At 37.8% G+C, this 22,538-nt stretch overlaps 13 protein-coding genes across 13 annotated transcripts; 6 read left to right on the top strand and 7 right to left on the bottom strand.

Annotated features, from left to right (window-relative positions):
- Positions 1-47: 47 nt before the first annotated feature.
- FDP41_006835 (uncharacterized protein) lies at positions 48-950 on the bottom strand (the record flags this gene model as incomplete). The annotated part of the gene is made up of 1 exon (XM_044710513.1): positions 48-950. One exon carries the CDS (start codon positions 948-950, stop codon positions 48-50), a length of 903 nt encoding a protein of 300 aa, XP_044558938.1.
- Positions 951-1,137: 187 nt separating this feature from the next.
- On the bottom strand, positions 1,138-4,296 carry FDP41_006834 (uncharacterized protein; the record flags this gene model as incomplete). Its single annotated transcript, XM_044710512.1, has 3 exons — positions 1,138-1,460; positions 1,530-3,189; positions 3,247-4,296. 3 exons carry the CDS (start codon positions 4,294-4,296, stop codon positions 1,138-1,140), a joined length of 3,033 nt encoding a protein of 1,010 aa, XP_044558937.1.
- Positions 4,297-4,428: 132 nt separating this feature from the next.
- Positions 4,429-6,155, bottom strand: FDP41_006833 (uncharacterized protein; the record flags this gene model as incomplete). The annotated part of the gene is made up of 4 exons (XM_044710511.1): positions 4,429-5,042; positions 5,113-5,419; positions 5,576-5,736; positions 5,783-6,155. 4 exons carry the CDS (start codon positions 6,153-6,155, stop codon positions 4,429-4,431), a joined length of 1,455 nt encoding a protein of 484 aa, XP_044558936.1.
- Positions 6,156-6,544: 389 nt separating this feature from the next.
- On the top strand, positions 6,545-7,921 carry FDP41_006832 (uncharacterized protein; the record flags this gene model as incomplete). Its single annotated transcript, XM_044710510.1, has 1 exon — positions 6,545-7,921. The coding sequence occupies one exon, from the start codon at positions 6,545-6,547 to the stop codon at positions 7,919-7,921; it is 1,377 nt and encodes a 458-aa protein (XP_044558935.1).
- A 157-nt stretch (positions 7,922-8,078) lies between these two features.
- On the top strand, positions 8,079-8,441 carry FDP41_006831 (uncharacterized protein; the record flags this gene model as incomplete). Its single annotated transcript, XM_044710509.1, has 1 exon — positions 8,079-8,441. The coding sequence occupies one exon, from the start codon at positions 8,079-8,081 to the stop codon at positions 8,439-8,441; it is 363 nt and encodes a 120-aa protein (XP_044558934.1).
- Positions 8,442-8,630: 189 nt separating this feature from the next.
- FDP41_006830 (uncharacterized protein) lies at positions 8,631-10,166 on the bottom strand (the record flags this gene model as incomplete). Its single annotated transcript, XM_044710508.1, has 1 exon — positions 8,631-10,166. The coding sequence occupies one exon, from the start codon at positions 10,164-10,166 to the stop codon at positions 8,631-8,633; it is 1,536 nt and encodes a 511-aa protein (XP_044558933.1).
- Positions 10,167-10,737: 571 nt separating this feature from the next.
- FDP41_006829 (uncharacterized protein) lies at positions 10,738-12,442 on the top strand (the record flags this gene model as incomplete). The annotated part of the gene is made up of 3 exons (XM_044710506.1): positions 10,738-11,114; positions 11,231-11,379; positions 11,457-12,442. 3 exons carry the CDS (start codon positions 10,738-10,740, stop codon positions 12,440-12,442), a joined length of 1,512 nt encoding a protein of 503 aa, XP_044558932.1.
- A 76-nt stretch (positions 12,443-12,518) lies between these two features.
- Positions 12,519-13,137, top strand: FDP41_006828 (uncharacterized protein; the record flags this gene model as incomplete). The annotated part of the gene is made up of 2 exons (XM_044710505.1): positions 12,519-12,670; positions 12,729-13,137. 2 exons carry the CDS (start codon positions 12,519-12,521, stop codon positions 13,135-13,137), a joined length of 561 nt encoding a protein of 186 aa, XP_044558931.1.
- Positions 13,138-13,394: 257 nt separating this feature from the next.
- On the top strand, positions 13,395-15,164 carry FDP41_006827 (uncharacterized protein; the record flags this gene model as incomplete). Its single annotated transcript, XM_044710504.1, has 1 exon — positions 13,395-15,164. One exon carries the CDS (start codon positions 13,395-13,397, stop codon positions 15,162-15,164), a length of 1,770 nt encoding a protein of 589 aa, XP_044558930.1.
- Positions 15,165-15,645: 481 nt separating this feature from the next.
- Positions 15,646-16,146, top strand: FDP41_006826 (uncharacterized protein; the record flags this gene model as incomplete). The annotated part of the gene is made up of 1 exon (XM_044710503.1): positions 15,646-16,146. One exon carries the CDS (start codon positions 15,646-15,648, stop codon positions 16,144-16,146), a length of 501 nt encoding a protein of 166 aa, XP_044558929.1.
- Positions 16,147-16,264: 118 nt separating this feature from the next.
- On the bottom strand, positions 16,265-18,754 carry FDP41_006825 (uncharacterized protein; the record flags this gene model as incomplete). The annotated part of the gene is made up of 1 exon (XM_044710502.1): positions 16,265-18,754. One exon carries the CDS (start codon positions 18,752-18,754, stop codon positions 16,265-16,267), a length of 2,490 nt encoding a protein of 829 aa, XP_044558928.1.
- A 732-nt stretch (positions 18,755-19,486) lies between these two features.
- Positions 19,487-19,927, bottom strand: FDP41_006824 (uncharacterized protein; the record flags this gene model as incomplete). The annotated part of the gene is made up of 1 exon (XM_044710501.1): positions 19,487-19,927. The coding sequence occupies one exon, from the start codon at positions 19,925-19,927 to the stop codon at positions 19,487-19,489; it is 441 nt and encodes a 146-aa protein (XP_044558927.1).
- A 499-nt stretch (positions 19,928-20,426) lies between these two features.
- FDP41_006823 (uncharacterized protein) lies at positions 20,427-21,514 on the bottom strand (the record flags this gene model as incomplete). The annotated part of the gene is made up of 4 exons (XM_044710500.1): positions 20,427-20,894; positions 20,987-21,174; positions 21,282-21,351; positions 21,404-21,514. 4 exons carry the CDS (start codon positions 21,512-21,514, stop codon positions 20,427-20,429), a joined length of 837 nt encoding a protein of 278 aa, XP_044558926.1.
- Positions 21,515-22,538: the final 1,024 nt, after the last annotated feature.

The raw sequence follows: 22,538 nt of genomic DNA, 5'->3' as shown, positions 1-22,538 counted from the left end.
ATCTAATGTTACAGCTGATCGTGAGTGTGTGAAAAGTGTCTACAAGTTTATTTCACAAGAGACTGCAAGATTTTTAAGAACTTTTGAACTCCCATGGCTCCTGAACCATTCGTTCGCACTCCTCTTGTCACATTCACAAAATTGAAATAAGGAACTCCATTTGTTGAGAAGCTGGCTCTTCTTGCTTCATCTTTCACTTGAGTCAAATAGAGATCACCGCTGTTCGTTAATGGGTCCTCAAGGAAAAAGTTTTCAGTAACATCTTTTTCAATATGACAATCCTTTACAATTTGTTTTAACACTTCCACTTTGGAAACATCTAGAGCTTGTTCGAAATACGATCTGAATATGCGTTCTGAAACTTGATTTTGAGTGTCATATTCTCGTGGTGGATACCTCTCTGCGACTAATTTCATGAGTCGATGTGCATTCAGAGAGTTAATCATGGGCAAATTCATATTCGCGACATTCATTGTTGTAATTCCAAGATCTTGGCCCATTTGTTCAATATGAGCCAACATGGGCATGGCCTTCAAAAGTAATGACGGATTTTTCTTTTCTTCTTCACTAAATTCCACGCCAAATTTCACTTTGAAGAATCTGGCTCGTTCTTGACCTTCTGCAGGAATTGAGGGATTCAATAAGAAAGGTTTCCATTCAATCGAGTAGGTGATGTTTGTGATTGGACTTGAAGTATTGATATACTTGGCTCCCAGTAATTCTAGAGCCTTCTCAAGTTGTGTCTTTCCGAGAAAACAGAATGGACATCCAACATCGGAAATAATTTCAATGTGAATGTGTTGTTGAGTTGAATGATGATTCATTGTTGAACATGACGTTTCTTGTTGAACATGATGAGAATGTTGTGTATTTGGTACGCAATGGGAATAGTCACATGCATCACCAGAACATGATGATGGTGCTGAGGCGTCGTCGTTGGGTGGAGACATTTTTTTACATTCATTTGTTCATCCTCAAACAAACAGCAGTTTATGTATCCATCGTTGTTGGGTTTTACCAAATATGTCATGCGGATGTAATAATGTTGCGGATGTTTTCCATACTAATGAATCATGCATTCGTGGATCCGTTGCATGTATCCAACGCACTACTGCAGTGTATGATTGAGGAGAAGGTCTATAAGATATACGTGTCCATATCTGCATTGTTTTTCATTCCGTTTGTAAAAATCGAAAATGGGTTTTTGAGAACTGTTGGAGATAATTTGTTTGTGAAAGCACGTATTCCATAGTAGAGAAGTCCTATTTGGAGAATGACATACATTGGGATGAATGAAATAGTATAGGACCAAGAAATAACTTCATCCATTCGTAAAATGACAAAAACTAGTGACAAAATAACAATACACATAAAGGCAATAAATGTCAAACTCCAAATTAGACTAACACATGCTTTTGTTGATGCAACACTAAGGTCAAACGATAGTTTGATTTGGTAGACTGTGTGAAAAATTGTATGCAATATTGTTGACAGTTGAGAAACCTCAAGTATTCGAAAAAACTACGTACTGAAAATTAAAATAATCACAATATAGAGAGGACAGCAAATAATGTACCATTTCACATTAGCAGTAAAGAACGGAATGGCAAATTTCAATACAACTGCTCCACAAAACATTCCTAATCCCAACCATGCTAAAAACAATACATATGGATACACTCTCTTTCCAGTTTTGTAAATAATCTGAGTGCATGTGTACATCCAAATCAAGCACGTTCCTGCAACCACAGCACACGGTAAATAGAGAGGTACTTCTGGAAATAAAGAGATAAAAAATGTACAGCACGGTGTTAAAGGCAGCAATATTCCAGCGACTAATTGAATAATTCTTCCTCTCGGGCTCAAACAATATGCATAAGACGACCAAAATCCTACACAATCTCCAGAGACCCATCGATAGAGAACTATTGGCCAACCAATTGTGGGAATCCATAACATAACTGTTAGAATGATAGCAATGACGCTACTACCAACTGCTGGTGCAAAGCAAATAAACCATGGCCAATCAATGTATGAATCCAGCTTTAAGGCTAACAAAACAATGAACGCCATAAAGAATAACCATGAAATCATCTTGACATGGTTTAGCCATCTTGTAATGGGTCTATACCTTTTCTTGATTTGGTTGACATATAATTTCAAAAGCTTGCCTCTTATAATGGGATTTCTAATTTTCTCTTGTCTGAAAATGCAATATGAAGAGTAGAGCTTATCAATCGGCACCCTTGAGTATCGTACGTGGGGTGTATGTCCTCTTCTTTGATAACTAGGAGCTTTTTCTTTAAAATCACGATATTGTTGAGCTATGGACGCTTTGAGTTGTGCAAACCAGCCTGTTGTATGTCCCTCAGCATTAGTTGTCGCTTTTTCATTATTGTTGTATGAACCATCAATTTCAAGTTGCTCTGATGTCATACTAAAGTGCTTGTTTGGAATGGATTTGAGTTCCATGGATGGTATTGGATTATTATTACTTTCTTCAATGTTGATTGTTTTGAAATCATCCTCTCCACTTAATATGCCTAGTTCTTTAGAACGTCTTTCTACAACATCCTTTAGGGAGCTAGTATTAAAATTTTCATCGGCTGTGGCAGTACTATTTTTGCGTGGAAAAATTCTTGACGCAGAAGTGTTAAAACTTGTGACACTTTGCAAATTGGCTGGTTCACCTCTATTAAATACTCTATTCATGGTTTCAAAGAAAATATTGATATCCTCATCATAAGCTATTGCACTTTGGATTTCATCAGAGTTTTCCTCTTGGTCGTTCATAATTGATACATCGTCTGCACCTGTCAATTCGTTGTGCGGTATTGAGGCTTCAATGTTATTGACTTGAGGAATTGGGATAGGTTGAGGAAGTTTTTGTTCATACTCGTTTTTAAGTTCGAAATACTTGTTGTACAAGGTTTCTTCTTGTGAAGGTTGATAAAATGTGGCAAATGCATCAATTGCTTTCAATAATTGCTGTTGACGGAAATTTAAATCTGAATTTTCAGGAGCATCCAAATTTTGCAATAATTCTCGTCGTCTCTCAGGTTTGGCATTGTACAAATTTGCAAATCGCTCAGGTAGTGAAACTTTAGAAAATTTAATGTAGCATTCCAGATATAAATATTGATCCCACACAGCGTTAGAGTGACAGATATGATAGTAGTAGGAGGCAGTCTATTAAGGGATGAAAATTGTCAGTCTTAATTGCAAAATTTCTCTAGAAAAACTTACCAAGGAAAAGCGAAGAATGGATTTGCAATCCAAAAATGATAAAATTACATGTAACACATCGTCGAAAAGATGATGAAAATTAGTTAGACTGTTCGGTAATTGTTTTGGAATGCTATCATGATGTGGGTATTCTGAAAGATATGGTATTGATCTAATGAATTGTTCATTGTTTGAATGTGCATTGTCCCTCTGCCCAACAGCAATCGTTTTGGCCCAATAACTCAATTCAGAGTAGAGTGTAAAAAGAAATCCTTCACTAGAATCACGATAAATGGTTGGGTGAGTTGGTAGTGTTTTTGGAACTTGAGTTGGATTATTGTTGATAATCTCCTCATTAAGCTCTTCAACAGAGGTCGTTGGTATATTATTATTGTTTTCTAAATTTGAACTAGCTGGTGGTTGTTGAATGATTATTGAAATATGTGTCGAGTCATGGTTGTGATGATGATTAGAAAGATTGAACGGATTGGAACTTGGAAATGGTCTGATTTCATTGGAGTGCAATGAAAGTGATTGTCGTCGGCTTTTAGGTGTTATGGATGTCGTCATTGCATCCACATGTGGATCAGCAGCAAGGATCTGCTGAGGGTGATGATGAATGGACATGTTGGAAGAAGATGGAGGTGTTTTTGGACGAAGAGCCGATGACGACAGATTGGAACCTGTGCTTTTCGTGCTGGCCAAACTAATTCTCCGTTTGGTGCTTGTTGTAATTTGTGGTGGTGGTTGATTATGTATGGATGATGATGGATCCATAATTTCGAGAGACGATAAAGTTGGGAGAGTATTTTGCAAAATACTCTGTTGTAATTGCTGTTCCGATATCAAGGTCGTCGTCGTCGTCGTGGTTGTTGTATTCATAGTGGGCGTAGAAGGATGATGAAGATTGATTGATGATTCATCCGACATGATATCGGAGACCACCTCATACGAATGTTGTTGGTGCTGGTTTTGCAATAGTTCAAAATTCATTCGTTGTGAGGACGACAATGTAGTCGTCTCTTGTTGCTGATGCTGATGGACAAAGACATGATCATTACCATTTGCCATTCAAAAGAACGCGTCGTCGTCGAGAGAATTGATGTGATGAAAAAGAAGAATCAAGAGAATTTTTTCCGATTTACTACTATTCCTGAAATCTCATCAAATCACAAACGGTTACTTGTTGTTCCAAACAAATATTTAATCGATCAAAATCATGAGAATAGCTTTTGGGTACAATTTACAAGTTTCAAGAGTGGATGTTTCATCGTCAAAGAAGGTATTGGGAATGGCTTTTAGGCGGAACGAGGAAAGATGCAAATGAGGCACTAATAATTGCCTTAAATCTCGAATGGTTTTGTGTTTTGAGAGGTAGACCATAAATTGCTGACCAGAAGAAGATCTCAATTTGATCGTGCAAATGTCTTTGGAACCTGATTGCTGCGAGAGGGAGTTCTCCTCATCTCGAATTTCTACAATATCGGAAGTTTTAGTTTCGTTTTTAGAATTGCCTCCTGAGATGACTCGCTCAATGTCATCACGAACAGGTATTACTTTGCCATTCTTGATCACTTGCTTTGGAAGAAGATCCAGGAAGCTCTCCTTGTCAAGAGGTGGATTTGGAGGTCCATTTTCTTCCACATATTTCAAATAGTCAAGACCGACCACATTGGAGTTGTTTTCTTTGAGGTAATTCGATTTTCCAATGGATCGTTCCTCAGTCTTTGAAAAAGGCTCTGATGTTTTATCTACAATTTTCAGTTTCACTCCATCTGGATGTTTCTCTTTGAATTCATAGGGGAAGTATCCATCCACTTCTTTAAACAAATGCCAAAATTTTGTGAAATAGTTTCGTTTGTGAATAAACTAAATGAAGATACTTACAAATGTCTGTCAAAAAAGCTTTTGTAATTTGCCATTTGTATGGCTTAAAAGGTCCATTATCAACAACAATTCCATTTTTCCAAAACGTCACAGTGCTCACAGGTTTTTGTTTGAGCTGTTTAATATTGCTATTCATCTTTGACACTTCCACCAATTCTTCATTGTCAATCATCTTATTCAAAGCTTGGACTCGTTGCTCAAGCAGTTTCATGTTGATATGTGGACCCATTTCGTCGTCAGAAATTTGAGGTGGAGAAACTGTGGATTGCACTTGAGGCACTTCAGGTGTCTTCCATGAATTAGTACTCTTGACAGGAGTGTAAGAGGAGTCGAAAGGATGTTTGATATCATGATATTCGAGAAATTTAAACATCGCATTCATGGTGCTTTGTTGTTGGTTGAGCTCTTTTTTCTGACATTCTCATCGGTCAATTCTTTAGCTCCTTAAAAATTGCAAACCTACCTGTTTTTCTATTTGTATTTTCTGTTTGTGAATCACATCTTGAAGATCCTTAATAGTTGATTCTCTGGAGGTTAAAATAATTTTTTGTTCAGAGCATGTTTGCTCTAACTTTTTCAGTCGAGACAAGAGGGTCACCGTCAAATCATCCCTCTCAGGAATATCTTATTATGGGTGTCACACCATTGTATAAAATCCAAATCCACTCACCTTCGTCTTCATTGACTTGCACTGGCTTTAGAGGAGAATTACTTCTGCTCTTACTTTCACTTTTCCTTGGTGGAAGAATTCCCATTCCATTTAAATTGCTATTCACAGAATTATGAATTATAGAGGGTTTGGAAAGAATTTTTGAATTCAAGTTTTTCCGATTATTGGCCATTAATTGAGATTGTAAATTATTCTTGTTAAACAACATCTTTTCGGATGATCCCGATGATGGCCTCGACGACGAACTAGAGACATTACTATTATCTAAACTTGATGGGTTCAACCCAACATTCCTATTCGGTGATCTCTTCCGGATCAAATTGTTGTGATGAAGATTGCCATTCCCGTTCTCAAATCCTGAGGACGACGACATTTCAATTATTTTTTTTCATGAATTTTGAAAGTCGTAGAGAGAATGAGCGGGCAATCTGTTCCTGTCTCTACACTCCAAAAATTCACTCCACAAAGAATCACTTGAAAAATCGAAGCTGCAGGAATGGCGTGGAAATATATGATTCATTCTTGACTAGGAGTGAATTCCCTCTACATTGGTCATTTCTGTTCTTCTGTTAACCATACAAAACACATCATGAAAAAGGTCGGGGCCTTTGTGGTTTAGAGATAGCAAAAGACTGGAACAATGTTTTCATTTGATAAGCCAATAAAAGTGCAGTCAAATGAACTCGTTCAACTTGAAGTCTTTGTGATTGAAACTTGAAGCTGTTGCATGAACCACGGACCTGACACATCCAAACAAAAACAATGCCTCCCAAAAAATGGTTGAAGCGAACATCGGTTTCATCCAATAGTGGTTGTAGTAATTTTAGTATTCATAATATTCATAATAGTGGAAGAGATTTAAATACAGCAAGTCCTTCCGAAAAGTTGGATCCTTCCATTATTTCTCATATATTTTCATCAGTTTCAAAATTAAATTGGGATCAATTTGAAGAGTATTGTGGTGAATATGGATCAGAAATTGTTGTTACTCAGAGATGGTTTGGAATGAATTTGGCTCATGTTTTAGTCAATCGTGGAGATGATGATTTGATGAGCTCTTTGCATATTCGAAATACTTCATCAATGATTACCAGTAATCCCACTCATAGGATGATGATGGACATTAACGATTCCCAGACGCAAACAACAAATTATGATAGCTACGAATGCAGTAGTAACAACAATGAAGTTCTCCCAATACAAAAGAATATCCAATTTGTAAATGATTTTTTGTGTCAATTAATCAAGAAAGGAGTGGATTTAAATGATGAAGATTCTCGCAATCAATTGAAGCCCATTCATTTATGTGCTAAAAGATGTTCGAAAAGTTTTTTGTGGATTTTGACCATGATTATTGAGGGACACCAAAAGCCCACATGCATGTGCAGAAACGGTTTTACTCCTCTCCATTATGCAATTTCATTTAATCGATTGGAGTTAGTGAGAGACATGTTGGAAACAAGTGCAAGTCTGGATTTTGGAGAATTTATACCTACTCGTTTTGTTTCGAGCTATGAAAAGACTAAAGAGGAAGCAATGGGATCTTCTCAACACAGACGTGTATTATTTCCAATACACATTGCAGCGAAGGAAGGACATTCAGAGCTACTGAAATACTTGATACTTCATGGGACCAGCACTCTGAAAATGAATTCACAATTATTTCAAACGCTGCTAGAATGCTATGGATTGACGAATAATGCATTTGAATCTGTGTGTACTGAAGAGGAATCATTGAACAGATTTATTGTGAATATGACCACGCTCGACATGTTTTCCATGTCTCCACTCATGTTCGCCATCAAGGAAGGACACACTTCTTGTGTTCAAGTGTTATTATCATTTGGGGCAAATCCCAATCAAAGTGATGCTCGTGGAAAGTCCTGTTTAATTTATGCAAACGAAAACCTGTTACACAAAGAGACCATCATGCACATGCTAGGAATGGATAATGCAGCTCCTTATTTACCTCATGCATTTAAGGACGATTCTCATTCATTTCTTTTAAGTTGTTTCCTTAAACCACAATCAAATCAAAATGATGCTCTTGAAAACAATGAACATGAAACAACAACAGAATCATCAACACAGAAGGAAGAGTTGACGGACAACATTGACGATAATATTTACTACATCTAATAATAGTAGACCTCCCAGTATCATCACTGAACAAAAAAGTACTTGTTCAGTTTTCGCGAACAAAATTCGCCGCAACAACATTATTGTCCCATATCATGTCTCTTGCCATTAATCGAAGTCACATTATTGTGTTTGAATCCATTCCAACAACAAAAAAATGTTTAAATTCATTGAAAAGAGCACACTGGCTCAACTAATCACCGAACAAACTGATGAAGCTAGAAGTTATTTACTCATCGATTGCAGAGAGCCTCACGAATTTTCAAGCACTGAACTGCCACACCTTCCCACTGCTCTTAATATCCCATTGAAGTGTATCACATCCAATTTCTCTGAACTGACGTCAACACAATTTTTATCCCAGTATGGACTTGAAAAACCATGTCACCATGATCCCATCATTATTTATTGTAGATCAGGGGCTAGAGCACAAAAAGCAGCTCAAGAAATGATTGATCTAGGATATGAGAATGTTTATGTCTACAAAGGAAGTGCAAATGAGTGGTGGGGGAAAGTGTAGACTCTAGAGTTCATAGTGCAAGATAGTCATTCCATTGTAAATATCCAAAATGTAAATAAAAATCGCAAACATTAAGGAAATTGCCAATGTCAAATCTCATCTTTGAAAAACGAAATTAAATTTAATTGAATGTTATTATAGACAGAAGTTGTTTATTTACAAAATGCATACACACAGTAAAATGTCCAATTAATAGTATGACAAGAGATCGGCAACAGTTCTTTGAATGTCACCATTGTACTTGTTCAACAATCGAAGGTTCAATTCTTCAGAATTGAATCCCATATCCCTGAGGATGGAAAGTTGTTGAGAGTATGGATGCTCTTGAACAGTTTGAGTTGGTTGTTGAGCAGTAGTATTGGTGACAATTCCATTGTTGTTGTTGTCAACAGATGGATAAAGTTGAGCATCCAATTCCAGTTCTTGTGGTTGTTCATCAACCTGTGAATGGGGAGCGGATGGCTCACTCACAACGACAGTTTCTTTTGGTTGGTGTTGGTCACTGGCTTGATCTGAAGATGCTTGAGGAGATGTTGATTGTTGTTGGCCTACGGTTTCGTTCTGTTGCTGTTCGAATTGCGATATCAAATTCTGAACAAAGCTCTTTCCTCTTGGTTCCACCAGTGTAAAGCTATGGAAACCCTCTGCATGCTGTTGAGCTTTCTCCTCAAAACACTTGCCGCACAAATCAAAATCCTCACAATCTTGGCATTTCAAACGTTGCCCAACAAAGTTACTTTGGTTACATTCATCACAAGTCACACCAAAGTGTGGAATATTGTTAACATTCTCCTTTGCCAAGTTAATAAGTCCACCAAATTGTTGTCTTAATTGTTCGCGTTGTTCTGGTGAAAATGAAAAGTTATTGGCGGCGTTGTTATTGGAATTGAAACAACGACCAAATTCACCAAGGAATGGGAACAAGTGGGCAAATGGATGACCATTCGATCCACATGAAGATCCAGAAACAAATGGGCATTGAGATCTTTCAGTCTGTGATGCATTTGAACGGCAATTGTTGTTGTTATCAGCATTGCAACACTTATTGGCTTCTTCTTTCTTCTCTTCGTTCTTATTTCCTGATTCTTGTGCATCATTTTCTGAAGGTGTTTCGAAAAAGGCACCCAACACATGGTCAATCAAATTCGATAATGGAATTTCATTTGCTTCTTGTTGATGATGACCATGAGATGAATGTTGGAACCTTTTTCTTCTTGGACAACAACCTCTTCGTTGAGCTCCAAACCATGGCAAGTTAAAGGATAACTTTTCATGAGTGTGTTGTTGTTGTTGTTCAAAAGCCTCCTCTTGAGATGGAACGCTTGCAGTTTGCTGCTGCTTCTTCAAGATGGAAACCTTGATGACTTTCTGACCTCTCAACAAGCTCCAAAGGACATTCCAATCGTCCTCGTTGGAAACTGTAACCCATTGATTTTCATCGTCCAAGTAAAAGATCGTTTGTTGTGGTTCAGAAGCATTATTCTCAATGATCTTTCTCTCTTCCAAGAATTTGAGAAATTCATTCAAGGAGGTCAAATAAGGAATCACCAAACGATGAATACTCGTTGCCTTTTGAACATCCAAGGCTTGTGGTTGAGATGGAACGGACTTGTTTTCAAAGACATAGACCTTGAAATGTTGTTGTTGTTGTTGTGGTACTTGGGGTTGTTGGAAAGGAACATAACCCGAGTAGGGATAATTGTTATTATTATTATTGCTCATCATGATGAAAGTATTTGAAATTGGTGGTTGTTGCTTGGATGGTTTCAAATAGAACTCTCTTCAAAGAAGATATATCAAAACTTTTTTTGTTGAATTTGATCATCAACTCGAGTTATTCCATGCACGCCTTTTAAATCTTCGAGAATAAACGGAAGGTCGGAAAGGAAACCAATGTCGTCGACGTTGTTCGTTGAGGAGGTGATGTCTCTTCCAATAGATTGGATCATTCTAAAATTATGAACAACTTTCCTTGAGAGTGCGCACGAATTGAAAAAGTTCAATCAGTTCATGAAAGTGCTTGCGCATGCAGGTTGGTGCGCTGTCAATGGTTTTGAATGAAATAGAAGTGAAATTGAATATAAATGCCATGAACAACAACACTTGAAAATTCATTGGTAACCTCCTTATTGCTTAATAAGCGTCAAAGAAGAAGGAAAACCAAAGAAGCATCAGCAGCTGTTCATTCATCTTGGCCCTCTTGTTTTTTTTTACAATTGGCAACAAACCACTTTCATGCCCAAAAAGATGTCAAACCCGATCCAAAGAAATAAAACGCGAGTTTCAACGAATAAAAATGGGCAACCGAAACACCTCATCCTCTCTCCATAACTCATCACACCCGATAGATGATCAAGAGGATTTTGTAGCTGAATCCGAGCATGTTCACTCCACCCGAAAAGGTTTAAAGCATCATGATCATCATCATTCAAAGCCCGTTTACTCCATCGAGAGTTATCATCTTGGAAGAGATGAGATTTTACATACAAGAGCGTTATTTCAAGCGTTTGGAGAGCATCAAAATGTTGTTCAAGGAAATATTAATTCACAAATTTCAAAATATTTGAGCGGTGGAGAATATATTGTGAAAATTAGCAGTGGAGCTCATCACACCCTGTTGATGACTAACCTTGGAGGATTAATGAGCTTTGGAAAAAACACGGATGGTCAACTGTATGTTTCGTTGTTGAATCCTGTCAAAAAAATTGTAGCATTTGGACGTGGTGATTAATTTGAAATATTTGCATGTCATGCCCTTAAAATGGTTTAATCATCATCTCCAATTCTAGTGGTATTGGAGATTTAGGAGTGCAGTATTCACCTGATATTTGTAGAGTGAGACCAGCATATAAGGAACTCGATGAACATGCAGTTGAAATTTGCTGTGGTCATAATCATTCAGTAATTCTTACAAACTATGGACGAATAATGGCCTGTGGTATGTTAATTGTCATTTATTTACTCATGTCATCACCGTACCATGGTTCATGAATTGAAAATTGCCCATTTCCTCAGGCTGGAACGCAAACTGCCAGTGTGGACTACCCTTTGGTAGCGTTGATTCATTCACTGTAGTTCCATTCAATCGCTACACCAAAATGCTGAGATGTGGAGGTAATTCAACATGTATATTAACCACTCGCAATCTACTCTACGTGACCGGTAGTCTTGGAATCAAGTACCAAAAATTCTCAGAATTTGAATGTGTTCAAGATTTTAGGGAGCTCTTAAATGAGGGTGAAATTATTGAGGATTTTCAATGTGGAGGGCAAACGATTGTGGTCGTCACATCCTTTAAAAACATATACGCACTTGGAGACTCTTCTTACCGTCAATTTGGAAAAATTAATGTTGATTCCTCTCGTTTCACAAACATTACCAAACAATTACCCTTTTATTCCCAAAATTTATTGAGCTTTAGTTGTGGAATGTATCACAATGTATTTTTACTGAATAATGGAGCCATATACGCAGCTGGCTATAATGGATATGGACAATGTGGCGTTGGGGATTTAAGAGACACCGATGATTTTACATTACTGACAAAATTTTACAAAATCAAGAATTCTGAACAGAGTATTTTAACAAAGAATAAGACCAAAAAAATAGAGTACACTTGTTACAATGTAGCTTTGGATAAAGATGAAAAGCAAAAACCACTATCACAGCCCTTCACCATTGGAGAACATGAAATGATAAAGAGTGTTTATGCAGGTTCCTATCATACCATCTTTGTGAGCAATGTAGGAAATGTGTATGCTTGCGGTAACAATGAATATGATCAATGTAACTTTCCAGAGTTGGAAGAAGAAGAGATTAAATCTATGCCTCACATCAGACAAATGAATCTTCAACCAAAAGCAGATATTGTAATCTTTGCCAACACTTCTGCTAATATTACCATAGTTGCAGAAAAGGGAGGCATGAACTCTTTCTTTTACATTTCTTTGAAAAAGAGAGCAAGACAAGGAGAATTGTCAGATATTGTTTGCATTTGTTAATATGGGGAAATCAAAGAACAAGTGACAATTCTTGAAATTCCAAAATAAAACTATTTTTAAAAAAAAAAACAAGAACATGTTCCCTCACACTCAACACCATCAACAACAACAAGACAATCCTCCGAAGGAAGACAAGAGCCATTCAAAGGGAAGACAATCACCACCCTCACGTACGAGCAATACTAGTAGTACTAGACGAAAAATTCTTTTTCAAGAGGCACAAGAAGCGTAAGTTTTGGGATGATCTTCTTTTTATTGGATATCAACATTCCGTGACCGTACACAGTGACAGTGCAAAAATTATGCAGTCCATTTCAAAGTTTCTCTCGTTTGATTCAGGCATGACAAGTGGATACTCGTCTTCACGTAAAGGAATTCAAAAGAAGTCGTCATCATCGTCCTCCAATTTGCTTTCTTCGAATCGAATTTCAATTTCATCCACCGAGCTAGGAAATCAAATTGTCAACATGTCAATGACATGGAAAAAGACAATCGGTAGTGTCGACGATCAACATGTTGAACAACAGAAAGATCATCATTCCTCCAGCACTACAGAGGTGAGTGCCCAAGCCTCTGAACATGAAGCAACATCAACAACAGAACAAGAAATTTCAAGTTCGACGCTGCAAGTCATTCATGACCTATTTGATCAACGATTTCTTGAACATCAACTAGATAACATGCACTTGAAGTGATTCACAAGGTCAACATTTTGAAGGTTTGCCTTTCTAATTAATTTGTAAAAAAAATGTTGAACCTGAGCTTGCGGAGGAAGCCTTCATTCTTCGTCTTGAGGAATACTGCGGGTTTTTTACTCTCTCAACTTCAACACTCTCAACAACAACAAGAACTTTTACAACAACAATTATTTGTGAATAGAAACGCATTTCGGAATGATGTAAATAAAAACGTGAGATGCTTTTCAAATGATAATTTCCAGAGGATGGCCAAAATGACTTCAACTCTCGGACTCGGGCGTTTTTCTGAAAAAACATCCATTGAAAAGAATAGATTTCCAATGATTAAAACTAGGTCCGGGAAGCATATTCAATATGTGGATCAATGTGTGATTAGAGTGAGAGGAGGAACTGGAGGAAACGGACTTGTACATTTTCTAAGAGAAAAATTTAAACCCATCGGAAAAGCAAGTGGAGGAGATGGTGGAAATGGTGGAAGTGTGTTTATCAAGGCAACAAGTAGTAGACACTCACTCTGTGGTATTGACCATATTCAAAAGGCCAAAGATGGTGACAATGGTCAGAAGAGAAACAAAAACGGGAGGAAAGGAGAACATACGATAATTTATGTACCTCTTGGAACACAAGTTTTTGACGCAGATACTGGTGACTTTATTGCAGACCTTCAAAATGATGGTGATGAAATTTTGGCAGCTAAGGGAGGTAGAGGTGGACTTGGAAATCAACACTACTCCTCCAGTACGAATAGAAGTCCAAAACAAAGTCAAGAAGGACAAAAAGGAGAATCCAGGCATTTACTTTTAAAATTGAAAACCATTGCTGACGTGGGATTGCTAGGATTTCCAAATGCAGGAAAATCCACACTGTTAGGAGCGATATCAAATGCCAAGCCAAAAGTAGCTGCATATTCATTCACAACCTTACATCCCACGGTTGGAGAAGTTTTTCATCAAGAGACTGGATATTCCTTTACATGTGCTGATATTCCTGGTTTAATTGAGGGCATGAATAGCAAATTCAAAACAAGGGGTTTAGGTCATGATTTTTTGCAACATATTGAACGAACAAAATTACTTCTCTATGTCGTTGATGTGAGCGGACTTGAGGGCCTTGGTATTCAATACAATGAGGAAACGGGAGAGATCAAGTACGAATTTATTACTGAGGCATCTCCATTTGACTATGATTCGAATACTTCGAGTGAGGAGATCAATGAGCTTTCCAAACACGCTGAAAAGAGAGTCACAAAATCACTTTCTTCTGTACAGACCAATGATGACTCGTATCATTTGAGAGAGTCTGCATTAGCAGACTATTTTGGAGAGGATGAAGCCGAAGATGTTTTGAACGATTTAGATGACGAGAATGAAGACGCACTCACAAGGCGAATGAATAAGAGACAAAAAGCTCAGCACAGCTTTAGAAAGAGGACTCCTCTTTTGAGAACCTTATCACCTGAAGAGTCTGCAAGAATTCGTTCCAGAGAACATGAAACAAGGATCAATACTGAACAAACTCTTCAAGAGCAATTTGACGACGATAATGACAATAATTCTGCCATTTCTGCAGAGGACAATCTACAAAGCATGACCGATTTTGACACCATGCAACTTGACGACGAAGATTACAACTCTCTTCAAATAGATGTCAACAACACTGAAGAAAATCTTCCTGAACATGATCCTTATCGTAACACCGTACTTGATACACTCCCAGAAATTAAGAGAAAACAACGATTATTCCAACCTTGGGATATTTTGAGACTACTACAAAAAGAAGTAGAACTCTACATGTCAGGTCTTTCAGAACGAGCTGCCTGCATTGTTGCTAACAAGATGGACGTTCCTGGTGCTGAGAAGAATTTCGAAAAACTGAAAGAGTTTGTGAAAAACGAGTTTGGTGATATTCCCATTGTTCCAATCTCGGCGAAGGATGGATTGAATGTCGAGCAAGTGAAATTATTCTGTATTGGTTATTTGGAAAGACGAAAGAAAAAAGCTGAGACGACAGGCCCTCAAGAGTAATACCACACAACACACACGTTCAGGCCATACTAAGTTGTGCACAATGGGGAATGCCTCAGTCTATGATTTGTAATTTCGAGATAAGGAATCGGCCCACATTTTGTAATTTCGAGATAAGGAATTTTTTGATTACCAATTAAAAAAAACTAGAACGCAAGGCACAAAACCTCTCTTCACGATTGACTCGCTCTTTTAAGGAACCAGAAAGAGTAATAACAACAACCAAAACAACCAAAACAACAACCACAACACACTCGCTTCATTTCTATTCGCCACTACTAGTACTGTAAGAACAACGCCCCTCATTATTGAGCGCATCATCCAGAGGAACAATAATCATCATCATTGAACAATTCCATCTTGTTTATAAACTGAAAGAGCGGAACAACCCAATTGTTTGCACTACTGGACCAGCCCGAGAGTCGACATCTTTTCAAACTCAACCTTCTCTGTTACATCATCATCATCGCCCCAACTCATCATGGCAAATCATATTAGAGAGTCTCAAGCCTGGAAAGAGAGATGTATGCATGAAGACAAGGCTGCTCTTTCCTTCATCAATTCCTACATTCTGGCACGGGAGATGAGCAACAACTCCCCAGTGTCCAAAGGACCCAACAACATACCTCCAGGATTTAAACCAAAGGCGTTGCCTCACTTGCTTGAGCCTATAGAAAAGAAATCTCCCTCCTCCATTAATAATAATAATAACAATGGAGACCTATCGAACCGATCCAGTAGGGTTTCAGAAGATGATTCCCTCTCTGTGCGATCATACAAATCCAATGCCAGCTCAATTTCAAATGGTTCTCGCTCAGGAAGATCGGACCGCTCAAACAGAAGCTCCGCCCTTGATGAAGAGAGTAAGAGAAAGATTGATATGCTGGAGAAGAGTCTCAACGAAGAACGAAAAGGACGACTCGAAGTTCAGCAAGAACTCGAAAGTTTGAAACAACTCATTAAGGAAAACTTGAAAAAGTGACATGTGTGAGAAAATTGTAGCGTATAATCGAAGATTCAACGACATTGACTCTATTCATGCTTGCGAATAAATTTCTTTTGAGAAGGTATCAAAGACAACAACATATCATGCAATTCATTTACTTGTGAGTTTGCATTCGTTTCATTGGGCTGATTGGACGAAGATCCACATCTTCAGCGAGGGAGCTGCTTTGAAATAGAGTCAACTTCTTGAATACAGTACCTGAAGCTGATCGTGAAAGACGAGTCGTGGCAGAAGCTTGATCATCTGAGTTGAATCGTTGTCGATACTTGGAAGGAGAAGAAACCAGAGGTTGTTGCTTGCTCAAAAACCAGTCTTTGAATTGAGGATAAGTGTTAAAGAAATCTGTTTGATTGAGCAACACATCGTATGCCGTTGAAGAAGAATTGTTGGAACTCTTTGCTGTCGTTGAGGAAGTGGTAGTGGCATTTGAGTGGTGATCTTCCCTCAACTCTGATTGAGGAGAAATCAATCCACTCATTAACATTTCATAAATCATTGAAACTAGCACTTCTTTGTCTCCTTTTGGTTGTGTCACTTTTAGTGAGCTTGTTGTTGTTATTGCAGAATTGGATGATGTCATGTGAGAAGAAGAATCATGATCATTAGAGGGAGGTAAATTAGGTGGAGATAAAACACTCGACGATGCAGATGAAGGAGAAGTACAACGCTGTTTGTAGTATCGAGCCAACGTTGTTGCTGCATAGTAGAGTGGTGTCTTGTTTTTGGCATCTCTTGCACTCAGTACTGGATGTTCACATATAAAAGTTGGACAAGATTTGCCAAGTCTATCATTCGAGAGGACCAATGAGTTGGAAGGACAAGTTAAAAAAGACGGACTGGAAGGTGGTGACAATGTTCTTTTAGGAGAAGGTGGGCTTACATTCGACGAAGACGAACACATGGTTGGTAGTGCGTCAGTTGCTTCGTGACCAATTTCGAGAGAGTGTGGTTGTTGTCGTTTACAAGAATTTCCTTGTCGTACAGACATGATCACCACTCGAGGAGGAAAGCTCATCGCCAAGATAATTTCCATGATATCTAAAGATCCATGTTTGCATGCTAAATGCACTGGAGTTTGACCGTTGGAGTCTTTGATTAAAAGTAACTCTGAAAAAGTGTCACGGTCAAATGTGAGAGCAATAATTCTGAAAAAATCCACACAATCATACAACGCAGCCAAATGAAGTGAAGTTCTCTTGGATTGATCGACTAATAAGGTGAGTGCTGTCGCTACATGATGTTTGACACCTGTCAAAGGTGCTTGAGAATGTTCTTGTCTCTGATTCATGACACTTTCGGCAGAGAGTAAAAAGTTAAGACATGAAATTTTCTCAAAAGAAGAACTCTTCGAATGACAGCTCTTGTATTCCTTAATGGCCACCATGAGAGGCGTGCAACCATTCTCATCCTTTGCATGAATGAGAACCTTACCATGTGAACTCAATTTTTGAATGATTGTGTCACATGTTTTCGATCGTTCTTTGTCTTTTCCAATGATTTTTGAGGAAATTAAAGTGTCACATGTGGGAGGACTTTTACACATATCTTCAACGGTCTCTCTGTAGACTAAATCATCAACCTCCTCATGGAACACTACTTCTTCAAAATAGACCTCTTCTCTACTCTTGTCTTTGATTCGTGATCGTTGTCTTTCTTTTTCCAAATCATCTCGATCCATCAACAGCATTTTGATACCTTCCAAATCCAAATTGGCAGCTGCAATGTGTAATAAAGTTCGAGAATTTGTCGATTTTTTCGTTCGAATGGAATTGGTGGGTAAGACACTCAACAAAAATCTTACCGTATCATGCTTTCCACTTTGCATGGCCAATAGAAGAGGGGTATTTCCATAAATGTCTCTTGCATCTGTCATTTCCTTTGCGCATTGAAATAAAAGCTGAACAATGAGAACATGGCCAGCTGCTGCTGCGAAATGCATTGGAGTTGCGAGTGTTGCATCCACAACTCGGGTGTTAATGTCACTTCTTGTGAGTAATTCTCTTACAATGGCAATATGTCCCGCAGCAGATGCTTTGTGAAGACCTGACAGTTTTCTGTCATCCAACACATTCACATTGTAATAACTTGTATTTGCAATGACAGAATGATTTCTGATGGTATCCAAAAAGTGTAACAATGCAGTAAAATCAATTAAATCTCCTTGTGAACATGCATTTAAGAAGGAATGTTTCCATTCTTGAGGCGGATATTTTGAAATTTCATTATCCTCCTTCTTCGATGAACTTGATGTGAATGTCATCACGGAGCACTCTTTTGGATGTTGTGGTTGTTGTGGTTGTTGCTGTGGTTGTTGCTGTGGTTGTGGTTCAATAATGGAGAGCTGATCTGTTCCATTCACTAACATGATGTTAGGAAGAGAAAGTTGTTGTTGTTGCAATTCAGAGGTTGAGTCTTCGGGGAGAGTGGTTTTGTTTTCCTTTCGAATTGTTGTTGTTTCATCATTCAAACAACAAGTCAAGACTATTGAATCATCAATTTGAGAGGTTGTTGACATGCCAATTGTCTTGTTGTTGTTGAAAGTATTCGACAAGGTGAATTCGAGACAATCAGAGGATGATGGCATTGAGTCGAATACCGGAAGAGTTTGTTCTCTATACGAATTGACACGGAGAAACTGTTGTAAGGTTCAAAGTTGTGCGAGAGAGCGGTTTGTGATAATTACGACGAAAATAGGAGATGATAAACGAGATGAAGAAATTAATGTTAGTGCAAAGGTTTGTTGCTCATGAAGAAGGTTTGGAAGTCTGAGAAGAAGAACCCTTTGTTGATTGTGTTTGATGTGTTTTTGAATCCTTTATGAGGAGGAACAACGTTTTTTTATGATGCAGCACAATAAATTGACACTTGACAGTTTGCCAACTCTGAGCATCAAAACAAGAAAAATGATACTTAACAACAGAAAACCTCCAAATTAACATTTACTCATCAATGAACCTCAAGTTATAGGTGGTGCAGTATTCAACAAATTTGAGCCTGAAAACATGAATAGAATAGTCAACTTGGCATTCCTTATTCTCCAGCTTTTTCCTTAATTCCATGAACTGAGAGATGTCATTCGCACAACGATCAGTGCGAAATTGGACTTGGAGAAATATAGCTATCGAATCGTTTTGTTTCCAATGATTGCTATTTAGCCAGAATGGAGGTAGAAAATAGTACCCAAAAGCAACTCAGGAGTTTCTTGAATTGATTACCCAATTTGTAGAGAATAATCAGCATCTTTTTCATTATTGTTCATCATCACGAAGAGAACAGCAGCTTCAATTGACCTTTCATCATCAAGAGAACACACATGTTATTCATGAATGATTAACTTTTCCAATTTCCAACCATTTTCTTTCATGGTCTTTCTCTTTGCAACTTGCTCTTCTATTTTCTGCCAAGTACAATCACATCCCGAATGTTGTGCCACAATATAAGCCTGACACGATAAGGGCGATGGTCGACTCACAGCCGTAAACATGGAAAAGGCTTTCATTCGACAGACAATATCCAAATGGCACGTATTGAGCATACATTCACGAAATTGATGATCGCAAGTGGCTTTTGGAACACCACACGAGGAGTAACACAGATCATGTTGATTACAGCAATGGATGAATTCACGAGCTACCACATTGGAGATGATGGAAACGACCATCTGACTCTGAGGACCACATCCGTTGGGTGTAGGACGATAGTTTTGTCTGGCAGTTTTACATTTGGGAAGAGAGGACCAGATACAATCGACTCCCATGACGAATATTTGGTTGATTTGGTTGTTGTTGAGATGATGATGATGGAAGGTTTGGATGAAAAGGAGAAGAAGAAAGAGGAGAAGAAAGAGGTGATGGAATGTACGGAGGATGTTGGAGAAGAGGAAGGAATAGGTTGGTCCACGGGTAGTAGCCATGATTCTACTTGTTGTATGTGTTCGGAAAGGAACCACTGTTTTGTGGTGATGCAACAGCATCTTCATCATGATGGCAATTATTGTTATTTGAAATTATTATGTGTTTGTTTACAACGAGGAGATGAAGAATGTCTGTAATAGAGAGATAGAAACAACTGGAGAAATGTTGATGATATCCAATGAGAGGTGCAAGTTTCCAACCGGGTATCGATAGTGGCGATGTTTTTTGTTGGAATTCTTTTGGATTTGACTTTCTTCTTTTGGTGACAAGTTTTCTTTCTGAGCTGTGTTTCACAGTTTGACTCTCTGAAAAGCATACAGAAGGTCTCTATTGAGGTCGTTTTTATTGTTGTAAGGTGTCAAATACCAAGTCCTCTCGATAATTATTGTCATTGTCCTCATTATGAAAGGAAATGTATCCCAATTGATTACTAGCAATATGCGTTCCATTGTATTGTTGAATGGCAGAATAATGTGTATGGCCTGAAATCCACAATACCACTGGAGAGCCCATTAAATGATGTAAATCAGTGGCAAACGCTGTGTTGATCAATCGAGTTTCACTATTCTGAGTTTGTTCATAATAAGGTGAAGAAACTCCAGTGGTCATGGGTGCATGATGAGTGACGACAATTATCTTGCGTTGTTGAGTTGAATTTTTGTTTCTCTCTTGTTCAATGGCATCTTTTAGAAAATTGTAATCTCTATTGAAAAACCAATTTGTATCATCAACGGTAAGCTTTCTCGTGATATTGTGGAAGTTACTTTGGTTATTGTCCTTTATCTTGATGATATGATAATCATTCATGGACTGATAAAAGGGTTCAGGAAAATATTCAAAAGATTAGATGTCATCCAATAATTCTTAATGTCAAGTACAAAACATGAATGACAAGTACCTACATTTTGAACGATGGATTTTGCATGATCTGGAACTTGAGACCACAAAGCACAGCCTAAAAACGAAATCTTCTCTCCGCTGTTGGAAGTAATCTCCACACTGCCTCGATCCAAAAAGTAGACATTATTGAACTGAGAGCACACCTTGTTCATTTGTTCATTACAACTCCAATATTCATTGTTGTAAAATTCTTGAAAACAGAAATGAATTCATCATGATTATGAAAAGAAATAGAATGAAACATATTATTTTCATCATGATCACGAAGAATCGATGCTAGAGATCTAGAACACATACCATGATTTCCAGCAACGACGATCACATGAGCATACTTTTCGGAAACATCTTTCAAGAAATCAGAATAGCTCTTTTGAAAAGCATTTCCGATATCTCCAGCCAACACCAACACCTCTCCGTACACCTTCTCGCATAAATTGGTTCCATGCAATTAATTGCTTGTATTTATTTTGAAACAGATCGTACGAATCAAAATGTTCAATATGGAGATCGCTTAATAGTTGAATTTTCATTTTTTTCGACTTGATCTTTTTTTTTTCTTTTTTCAACTTTGGAAGAGAATAATCCATCACGCATCTTTTTGTCACACCATTTGTATTTCAATAGTGGAGGATATTCAATGTTGGATTGATTAGCACGAACTTGACAATGGTACGAATTATGGTTTCAGAGGTTGAATTTCTCTAAGAGTTCGAAGGGGAAGAGAAGTCTTTTACCTTAAAAACTCTGTAAATCGAAAAACACATGTGCTGTACTCAAAATATCGCTTGAACGACAACAACAACCTCTAAATCAATAGTAGTTGATTTCAAAGATTAATTGATTGTATAAAGTTATCCATTCTCTTCTGGAGAAAGAGCAAGACAATCATTGTCTCGGCATCATTGGAGATTCAATAAAGATTTTCAAAGACCAAGTTCTGAGGTTCGAATTGCGATTGGCACTTCAATCCATTCCAACATCAAACATTAAAGTAGCAATTTTGTTTAATTGCTCAATACGATCACAACACCAATCAATCTTTTTTGGAAAGATGCTTGACAGCGGCTTTTTGGAGCAAAGACCACATGAAGTATCTTTAGGGATAAATACGATCCATTGACAATAAAGATATTTGTGAAGAGTGCAGTACATGATCATCAATAGGATCTTGTCGTCTCCTTCTCCAATTTTCTCTAAAAAAACAAATTTCCATATACAAGCAGCAATCAAATATATTTTGCTGCACAGAGTTGTGGTTGCTTGTACTCTAACAACACATATTGGTGTGGATTACCATTATTAATTCGTGATTTGATTTTCAAGGATCCTTTCATTTCGAAAAACACGTGTTTTCTCCCTGAATTCAACAAGACTCATCCTCAACGTCTCTCTCCACACACAATTCAGCACAGCGCGAGTGTTTAAGACTCCTACGAGCTGTCCTGGCCAATCGGTTTTTCTCGGTACTTCTTGTTTGTTGTAAACGACGTCATCGTTGCTATTTTAAGAGCACACAAGATCATCACCAGCAACGTCTTATTTTTGTACTTGCTG

This window comes from Naegleria fowleri, assembly GCF_008403515.1.
Source record: "Naegleria fowleri strain ATCC 30894 chromosome Unknown tig53, whole genome shotgun sequence".
Taxonomy (NCBI): Eukaryota; Heterolobosea; class Eutetramitea; order Acrasida; family Naegleriidae; genus Naegleria; species Naegleria fowleri.
The sequence above is the reverse complement of the archived record's forward strand: the minus strand, read 5'-3'. Positions and strand labels throughout refer to the sequence as shown.